Consider the following 10,788-nt stretch of genomic DNA (forward strand, 5'->3'; position numbering starts at 1 on the left):
CACTTCTGACTAAGTTCCTGTAAATCAAGTCTCTCTCTCTCTCTATCGATCTATTTCTATCTCTATTTCTCTTTCAGTCCATGAATTATAGTTCCACATCTGGAGTTGCATGTTAGAGATTTATAACTGGATGCCATACAAACCTGACACAATTTTCTCCAAAATAGTCTAAATTGAAACTCATTTTAAAACATTCCTAAATCTACTCCTAATCCTGTGTCTTTCTTTTTCTGTTGAGAGAAACAATCCCTATGGATCAAAATCTCAGTTCTAACCCAGACTTTTTCCTTTACAGAGACTATTAAAATCACCTCTGATCTTATCTTTACTATCCTCACATTCCCTTCTTTTCATAACATGAGTTTTATACAGCTAAACCCTGCTACTTGTAATATAGGTATGCAGATATAGACACAAATTGTGAATTTTTACTAAGACACCAAGTTTGAATACAAATTTTGTCATGTATTACCGTTGCAATAAGTAACTTTACTTTGAATCTATGTAGAAAACTTTTCACATTCTTTTGTTTATTCACGTAAGAAGTATTTATTTAATAGACTACTACTAAACCCATGGTCTATTCTGGGACATCCAGTGAAAGCAAATAGGCAGGATTATTGCCTTCATAGCTCTTGCAGATAATGGGTAGAGAGAGATTAAATAATCAGACAAAATATGTAATTTCAAAAGAATAATAAGTGCTATAAAGTTGTAGCATAGGATGTAACAAATACATATGACATTTAGATTAGTCCTCACTGTGGAAGAGATAGTTAAATTAAGACCTGTGTGATTAGATGGCAGTAGTTAACTGGACAAAACAGCAGATAAAAAAGGCCTCAAGGCAAGAAAATTCTTGGCACATCTGATGACTGACATGTACTGTGCCTGGGACGAAGCAAACGCAAGTAGCCCCTCCATAGTGTGGAGTTTTGTTCTTTTTTTTTCCTTGGAGTTTTGAACTTTTCTGTGATGAGTACAAATATTCTTGAATGACCTCTTTCTAGAAAGAAATTTAGTCTACCACAATAAAAAAAAAACTTACTTAAAAATTAATCTAATTAATTAATCTGAAATTAATATTACTCTAAAATATGCAGGTAACTATGTTTTTTTTCTAATGAAGACATTAAAATTTTAAAGTGAAACTCAAAATTAATACTTCATAAGAGTCAAATAAAGCATACTGCTGCTTATATGTAGGTTTCAAGGACTCGGCATACTGTATAAACAAACACTATAGATATAGATTTCACTATATTTAAAATTCAGTACTTAATAAGGCCCTTAACCATACAATGTCTTTTACACTGCAAACTATGTAAAGGAACATTAAACTGCATAAATGAGCTTAATGTATCTATGCTGTAGAACAAAACGGAGTAAACTTAAAACATATATTATACTCTTGACAGTAAGAGTAAGACACTGTACCAAGCTGGGCCGAGAGAAAATGAGAACACATAGGGAACACCCAACAGTTATTTCAAGCAAAAAGTAGATACGTTATCACATATTCCCTTTCTATACATTACTTAGTATTTATGACTCATGAAATCTTTAAAGAATGTGTTGTGATATGTAAACTTTAAGTAGTGAAGTCATGGACTTTAAAGAGTGTTTTTTACATTCAGTACAACTTATTTTAGAACAAACAGATTATGTCAGATTTCTAAATCATATTAAATAATACAATGTAAATTTACAAAGTTCTCACTAAAGTCTGACACTGATTCAGACATTCTTTTAGTAACTAAACATATATTAAATTAGCATAGTGTGCAGCACCTGAAGACGTTTTACGAAAATAACTTTGAAAAAGATACTTAAGAGAACTGTGATTTCAAAATAACTGGTTTTATGTGTTTATCTTTGTAAAACAACTGATGGTTCAGTGATAAATATCTCAGGTTATTTGAACTTGTTTTGTCAAAATAGCTAGTGTAAGTGATCCACTAAATACAATTATTGAAGAAAAATTCAATACATCACACACTACACTGGTAAGCACTGTATTTATCAATGGAATCATGAAGATTAATTATTATAATTGATAGTTTTGGAAACCAAATTGTTCAAGTGGGTCATCAGGGTCTCTGCATTGTAAAAATCAAGTTGAGATAAATGAAATTCCTACTCTTTCCCTCTGTGTTCCACATTTTTCTAAAAATGATTCTTGTAGTAATGACTCTCAAACTTCTGTAAATTTGAGACAATGATACATATTAATTATTCCTTTTGACATCACTAATTCTTTTGAATCTTGGAATCATTTACATGTATTTTCTAAAAATTTGTAAACTACTTTTATAACTAAAATATAATTTCATCCATAATTTCATACTTTTAAATTAATCTTTCTTATCAAATTTTTCAGATGTCTATCTTTACTTATTAATATCCTTAATTCCTTAAATATTTTATTGCACTTTACAAACACTATATGTATACTATACGTACAAAAATAATTAGGTAACTTCAACTACCAAAATTTTATTTCCAAACACTAAGCTTTCAGTATAATTTAGGAGCATGTGCGTTCCCATTAATTGTCAGAAACAATTGAATACAAAGAGCAGCAAAGACATATAGAATAAATTCCAGATATAAGTGTGTGTATGTATAGTCTTTGCATGTTTTTTCTAGAAGACAAATATATTTAATTACTTAAATGCAATTAGTTTGTAATTTTTAAAATGCAATCATTAAAAACTCTGTTTATCTGAATTTATAAGCTCAATTTTAAAAGTAAGCTTGAAGGCTTCCCTGGTGGCGCAGTGGTTGAGAGTCCGCCTGCCGATGCAGGGGACACGGGTTCGTGCCCCGGTCCGGGAGGATCCCACATGCCGCGGAGCGGCTGGGCCCGTGAGCCATGGCCGCTGGGCCTGCATGTCCGGAGCCTGTATAAAAAAAAAAAAAAAAAAAAAAAGTAAGCTTGAAAGATACTGTCCTTTAGTAATATCTTTAGTTTTATTTATCAAAGACTGGATTTCTTTTGTTCCTTTTATTTTTACTTTTTTAATTTTTTTTAACCGTCTTATTACAGATCTTCAGAAGCATTTTGCATTTTTTTAATTTTAATTTTGGCTGCACCACGCACCGTGGCTTGTGGGGATCTCAGTTCTCCAACCAGGAATTGAACCCGGGCCTCTGCAGTGAAAGTACCGAATCCTAAGAACTAGACCAGGGAACTCCCCCTTTCTTCTTTTTATCTTTTCTTTTCTTTTAAGGAGAAAGTGAGGAGGAAGCTATGCCTTTTTCTCTTTGCTCATGCAATTACCCAGGAGAATACAATGCCCACAGATCTGTAGAATACTGAACCATCGGTATTTTTGTCTTTTATGCAGAATCAATTACATAAGCTAGTCTAACATAAGCTCCCGCGGAATTAGCCAGGTTCTTCAAAAATCGCATAACTCACTATAGCGTAGTGGATTAAGTTTGAAGCTGCTCTGGTCTTCATCCTGGATTTGTCATTCTTGCTCTGTGTATAATCCAGGTCAGATCACAACATACACTTGCTTGAACATTCACAGCTATAGAAAGAAACTGCTCTTATGGATGCCTTATACACTATGAGCATTTTGAGATGATGGTGAAGTCAGCCCATCATCTTTGCAACATAATATTTAACATTCAAGTAATACTTCTGGTAGAAATTTATATAAACTGTCTCTAGCGTAAAATTAAATAAACTCAAGTAATACAGAGAAGCTTGCTTACTAAATATCATGACTTTAAAAAGTGACTTTCCTTTGAAAGATAATAACCATATTAAAAAGATTAATAGGCTTTTAGGTATTATTTTGATATTTAGATGAAAAAAATATTGATTGTAATTTTTGTCCAGTATTAGGTTAATGATTTAAATATGGAAAACCATATTTTCCTGTTATTCTTAAAGAGAAAAAGACAAGTTAGAAGCACTTACATATTTTTCCCATGATCTAATAGGTGGCAAATTATAAAAGGAAGAATTGAAATCCAACACTTTCTGAATCAAGAGCCTATGATGTGTGTGCTTCCCAAATAGATTACTAGTTTGGGTTGATTTAAGTTGAACATATTTTTTCTTCTTTCCCATTTAACTATGCTACTAATTCTTATACTATTCTTTAATATATAGCATAAATCTTCTAGGGTCTAACTAACACATAATTTAGTAATTATATGTATTTTTCACATTTCACTAATGTCTTCATTTTTACCTCCATGAATATGCATTTAAATACCACAGCTAAAATTTTCAGAATTTCGTCTCTTCTAATATAGTGTGCCTATTGATTCTTATTCTCACCACAGGGCCTGCAGGTTGACAAAACTGTCTTTTAATATCAAATTGAAATTATTATCAGACTTGTTAACACATTAACATCTCTTAACTCTTAAATCTTAAACAATGATGTTAGATCAGATATTAGATCAGATAATAATAGAAAGATGAGATATATGTGTAGTGGTCAATAGCTCCTGTTATGGATATGTTAATACTACATCAGAAGTTAAAACCTACTTAAGTAGAGTTAGACAACTGGCTACAAAGTCTCTCCAAAGTGCCAGTTCCATACTGGGTTTCAGACTTCTTTCCTGAATTCCTAAGGGAATGAGATCTATTTTTACTATTAAAGTATCAGTTGTTGCCCCTCAAAAAAAAAAAAAAAAAGGAAAAGAAAAAAAACACAAGATCATAGTTAAGAAAGATTAATTATTACTCTCCCCTCTATTCCTGTTTTATGTGTTCTCACTATTCCCATTGACTGCAGAATAAGATCTCGCCTCCTCATTTATTATTTGGTCTCCATCTTCCTTTACATCTTATGTTTGCCAGCTTCTGCCTTATATTATAATCTAATAAGCCTAAACTACATATATTTTCCTAAGGAGTCCATGATGTTTCCTGTTTGCTGTTCCATTTGGCTCTCACTGGGGGATTATACTGGGTTTATTCACCAGTAAAGTGGGAATCTTGGCAGCCATGTTAGAATCCTGCCTACCTCACTTCTCTTAAAGCTTTACCATTAGTATAGAATGTAAAGGAGATGAAACAAAGTATTTTTCAAGAAATTTTGTTACTTCTAAAATTATTTATTTAATTGAATTATAATTAACATACAATATGATATTTGTTTCAGGTGTCCAACATAGTGATTTGATATTTTTATATATTACAAAATAATCACCACAATAAATCTTGTTACCATACAGAGCTATTACAATATTATTGACTATATTCCCTATGCTGTACATTATATCCTCATGCCTTGTTTATTTTATAGCAATAAGTTTGTACCCCTTAATCCTTTCTACCTAATTCACCCATTCCCCCCAACCCCTCTCCCCTCTGGCAACCACCAATTTTGTTCTCTGTGTCTTTGAATCTGTTCTGCTTTGTTTTGTTTGTTCATTTGCTTTGTTTTTTAGATTCCATATAAATTGAAATTATAGGTGTCTGTCTTTCTCTGACAGACGTATTTCATTTAGCATAATACATTCTAGGTCCATCCATATTGTCACAAATGGAAAGGTTTCTTCTTCTTTTTTTTTTTAATGGCTGTGTAACATTCCATTGTATGTACATGTACCACATTTTCTTTATCCATTCATTTATCCTTGGACCCTTAGGTTGCTTCCATGTCTTGGCTATTGTAAATAGGGCTTCAATGAACATAGGGGTGCATGTATCTTTTTGAATTAGTGCTTTTGTTTCCTTCGAATAAATGTTCAGAAGTAAAATTGCTTGATCACTAGTGGTAGTTCTATTTTTAGATTTTTTAAGGAATCTCCATACTGTTTTTCATAGTAACTACAATAGGCATTCCTACAGACAGTGCATGAGGACTTTTCTCCACACCCTTACCAACACTTGTTTTCTGTCTATTTTATAATAGCCATTCTGACAGGTATGAGGTAGTACATCCTGGCTTTGATTTGCATTTCCTTGATGATTAGTGATGTTGAGCATCTTTTCATGTGCCTATTGGCCATCTCTATGTCTTCTTTTTTTTTTTTAATTAATTAATTAATTAATTTTTGGTTGCATTGGGTCTTCGTTGCTGTGCATGGGCTTTCTCTAGTTGCGGTGAGCGGGGGCTATTCTTCGTTGTGGTGCACAGGCTTCTCATTGCGGTGGCTTCTCTTGTTGCGGAGCACGGGCTCTAGGCACCTGGGCTCAGTAGTTGTGGTTTGTGGGCTCTAGAGCTCAGGCTCAGTAGTTGTGGCACACAGGCTTAGTTGCTCCACGGCATGTGGGGTCTTCCCGGACCAGGGCTCGAACCCGTGTCCCCTGCACTGGCAGGTGGATTCTTAACCACTGCACCACCAGGGAAGCCCTCTATGTCTTCTTTGGAAAAATGTCTATTCAGGTCCTCTGTCAACTTATTAATTGGGTTGTTTCTTTTCTTGATATTGAGTTGTATGAGTTCTTTATATATGTTGAATATCAACCCCTTACAGAATATGTCATATTCAAATACCTCTTCCTATCCAGTAGATTGCCTTTTTTGTTTTGTTGATATTTTACTTTGCTGTGAAAAAGCCTTTTAATTTGATGTAGCCCCATTTGTTTATTTTTGCTTTTATTGCCCTTGCCTGAGGAGACATATTCAAAAAAGGTTTCTAAGATTGATGTAAAAGATCTTCCTGCCTACATTTTCTTCTAGGACTTTTATGATTTCAGGTCTCATATTTAAATTTTTAATCCATTTTGAGTTTATTTGTGTATATGTGGTAAGAAAGTGGCCCTGTTTCTTTCTTTTGCGTGTAGCTGTTTTCCCAACACTACTTATTGAAGAGATTGTCTTTCGCCCACTGTATATTCTTGCCTCCTTTGTTGTAGACTAATTGACCATTAGTACATGCATTTATTTCTGGGCTGTCTATTATATTCCATTGATCTATGTGTCTGTTTTTGTGTCAGTAACTTACTACTGTAGCTTTGTAAAACAGTTAGAAATCAAGGATTGTGATACCTCCAGCTTTGTTCTTTCTCAAGATTGCTTTAGCTGTTTGTGATCTTTTATGGCTCTACACAAATTTTAGGACTTTTTTTCTAGTTCTGTGACAAATACCGATTTTTTTTTTGTTTTTTTTTTGTGGTATGCGGGCCTCTCTCTGTTGCAGCCTCTCCTGTTGCGGAGCACAGGCTCTGGACGCCCAGGCCCAGTGGCCATGGCTCATGGGCCTAGCCGCTCCATGGCATGTGAGATCTTCCTGGACCGGGGCACGAACCCATGTCCCCTGCATCGGCAGGTGGACTCTCAACCACTGCGCCACCAGGGAAGCCCCACCATTGGTATTTTGATAGGGATTACATTGAATTGGTAGATTGTTTTCGGTAGTATGGACATTTTAACAATTTTGGTTCTTCCAATCTATGAGTACAGTATCTATTTCCATTTATTTATTTATTTATTTACATTTTGAACACATTCCAAAGCTTTATATTTTAACACCTCCTTAATTTTATATTTTTGATGACTCATTTTACATCTTTTTATTTTATGTATCCCTTGAATAATTATTGTATTTTTAATTAATTTTACTACTTATGACTTTTACTTTGCTACTTGTTTTATAAGAGATTGATTTACTATCTCTAGCATTTATTTATTTACCTTTTCTGGTGAGAGTTTTGCTTTCATATGTTTTCTTATTAATTAGTACCTTTTCTTTTTAGCTTGGAGGAGTCCCTTTAACATTTCTTATAAAAAGCCAATTTAGTGGTGATGAACTCTTTTGGCTTTTGCTTATCTATAAAACCTTAATCTGTTCTTTAATTCAGAATGATAACCTTGCCAGGTAGAGAATTCTTGTTTGGCAGTCTTTTTCTTTCAGCACTTTGAATATGTCATGTCACTCCCTTCTGGCTTGTAAAGTTTCTGCTGAAAAATGTGCTGATAGCCTTATGGGTTGTCCCTAGTACATAATAAGTTGCTTGTTTTCTTGCTTCTTTCTTTTTACAATTCTCTCTTAATCATTAACTTTTACCATTTAAATAACATGTCTCAGTGTGTTGCTCTTTAGGTTTGTCTTATTTGGAACACTCTGGGCTTCCTGGAACTGAATATCTGTTTCCTTCTCCAGATTAGGAAAGTTTTCAGCCATTATTTCTTTAAATACAAATTAAAGAAATTTCTCTTTCTGTTCCTCTTCTCCTTTTGAAACCCCCATAATGCAAATGTTATTCCACTTGATGTTGTTCCAGGATCCCCTATGTTATCCTCATTTCTTTAATTCTTTTTTTACATTGTGCTGCTCTGTCTGGGTGTTTTCCATTGCTTTGTCTTTCAGCTTGTTTTGTGCTTCTTTTTGTTTTTAGTTGATTAACAATGTTGTGTTAGTTTCAGGTGTACAGCAAAGTGATTCAGTTATACATATACATGTATCTTTCCTCTTCAAATTCTTTTCCCATTTAGGTTATTACAGAATATTGAGCAGAGTTCCCTGTGCTATACAGTAGGTCTTTTTTGGTTACCTATTTTAAAAATAGCAGTGTGTACATGTCAGTCCCAGACTCCCAACCTGCTTCTGTTTTATCCATTCTGCTGTTGAACCCTTCCAATGTGTTTTTCATTTCAGTTATCACTTCTCTTCAGTTCTTTCTTATTGTTTCTCTTTGTTGTCTTCTTGCTACGTTCATCCCTTTCTTCTCCTGAGATCAGTGAGTGTCTTTATGAACATTATTTTGAACACTTTGTCAAGTAGATTGCTTATCTCTGATTCATTATTTTTCTGGGGATTTGCCTTGTTCTTTGATATGGACTATATTTCTCTGTCTCCTTGTTTTGTCTGTCTCTCTGTGTTTGTCTACATGTATTATGGAAAGCAGCTACCTCTATCAGTTTTTTTCCAGGGGGAGCAAAGGCAGCTGCCTTTATTGCGGGCCATGGGCTGGCTGGCTTCACTCAAAGGCCGTGCACTTGATCTTGAAGTCGCCATTGGCTGCCAGGTAGTTGATGGCCTCCAGGTTGAGGCAGTTGGGGAATTTGAATTTGTATCCACCAGGCAGCTGGATGGTTAGCTCTGCCTGGTCGAAGCAGATGCATACCTCCACAACACTTCCAGGCTGAAAGGGGAAGACAGACTCCTGCTTCTCAGCCCCCCAGGCCCCGCCATCCTTGCTGTTACACACGATGGTGTTGGTGTCCCCGTGCTCATTGAAGCAGGGGTTGAAGTGCAGGCACAGGTTGTTGCCATCTTTGCCCAGGTTCAGCACAAAGCTCTTGGCATCCAGGGCCACCTTGCCCAACACTCTGAGGCACTTCCCAGGTTTGAGATTCAGGTTGCTGATGACAACACCACAAGCCATGATTGAGGAGAGGAGGATGTTCCTGGGACTTTGGGACCAGTTGTCTGAAGACTCTACCGGAGAGCCTTGGTCTTGAAAGAGTGGTATTCTTTAGAAGCTGTTCTGTGTGGCCCAGAAGTGCAGTCTCCTCTGGCCACCAGACCCAGGCATTCTATGGCCATCCCTCATGTGGGCTGTAGGTGCCCGCCAGCTGTGATAGGGCTGTGACTGCTGTATGAGGAGGAGAGGGTTGGAGTCACTTGCCCATCCTGGGTGTGGATTGATCTATGTATGGGCTGGTTGGAGCTCAGGGCACTCATCAGGCTCAGTTGTGGGTCAGCTACTGCATGAGGATGAAAGGACTCTGTAATCCCTGCTGACCTCCAGACCAGAAGATCCGTAGGTATCTCCTTGGCTGTGGTTGCAAAAACTGGGGCTCCTGGTGAGTGTATAAGCTCCTTTCTGAGGAGCCTCATCAAGCCCTAACGAGGCCAAGGGGGTGTGCAAGGATGGTGTCTCCCCGCTTACAGTCCCTGGGAGCACCTCCTTAGCCTCTAGGTATGTGGGAAACCTGAAGCCTGTCCCTCAGGATGAAGCTCCAGGCTAAGTAAATAAGCCTTTTTCATATAAGATGGGGTTATGTTTCAGTCTGCTGTCTGTGCAGGGCCCTGGGTATGGTGGCCTGCCAAGAGCTGTCTTTTCGATTGCTCCAGTGTCACGAAGTTCAAGAACACCAGCCCCCATGGCCACCAGGGCCAGACCAGCCAGTAGTGTTCCCTATGCGGATTGCATGCACCCACTGGCTTTAGCTAGGTAGCTGGAGATTATAGGGGGTGGGACTTGCTCTCTTGCTTCAAGAAGGCAGTAGGAAAATGTCTTGACTACACCCACCCCTGGGCTTCAGCAATGCAGTACAAAAGTGCCTTGTCTGTGCACATGAGTCAGCCGTTAGGCCAGGAGTGGGAGAATATTATGACTGCTTGTGTTCTCCACTCCCAGCCAGCAATGCAGTACAAAAGTGCCTTGTCTGTGCACATGAGTCAGCCGTTAGGCCAGGAGTGGGAGAATATTATGACTGCTTGTGTTCTCCACTCCCAGCCAGGGGGGGCAGGGGAATGTCACAGCCACCCACACTTGCAGACTTTAGTTAGGGAGCAGGAGAATGCCATGGCTATTTGTGCCACCCCAGTCAGGGCGTGGGGGGATGCTGCAGCTGCCAGAGCTCTCCAGCTTCAGCTTTGTGGCAGGGTAGTGCATCCAAGCTCTCAGGCCTGTGCTAGCAGGTGAGGTGAGGAACACAATGGCCTCTGCCAATGCCTCCTACAAGTATTACCACCATATTACACCCCCTGCACCCTCCCCCCAACCGATGCTTTTAGACTTGCAAACAACTCTCCTTCACAAAGAGTCTCAGCAGTTTTCAAACCGCTGATATTTTTCAGGGTCTCTGAGTGAGAAGGATTGCATGTGAGCCCTTTAAGAGGGGAGTCTCAGTTTCC

General features: G+C 37.4%; 1 protein-coding gene across 1 annotated transcript; it reads right to left on the bottom strand.

The window, feature by feature from the left end:
* Positions 1–8,857: 8,857 nt before the first annotated feature.
* Positions 8,858–10,271, bottom strand: LOC307185868 (galectin-1-like). The gene has a single exon (XM_079920429.1). The coding sequence runs from the start codon at positions 9,308–9,310 to the stop codon at positions 8,903–8,905; it is 408 nt and encodes a 135-aa protein (XP_079776555.1). The 5' UTR covers positions 9,311–10,271; the 3' UTR covers positions 8,858–8,902.
* Positions 10,272–10,788: the final 517 nt, after the last annotated feature.

This window comes from Stenella coeruleoalba (genome assembly GCF_951394435.1).
Source record: "Stenella coeruleoalba genome assembly, chromosome: 4".
Lineage (NCBI taxonomy): Eukaryota > Metazoa > Chordata > Mammalia > Artiodactyla > Delphinidae > Stenella > Stenella coeruleoalba.

What these genes read in the sequence shown, in the direction of transcription:
- LOC307185868 (XM_079920429.1), bottom strand. Translation starts at nt 9,310, where the DNA reads ATGGCTTGTGGTGTTGTCATCAGCAACCTGAATCTCAAACCTGGGAAG.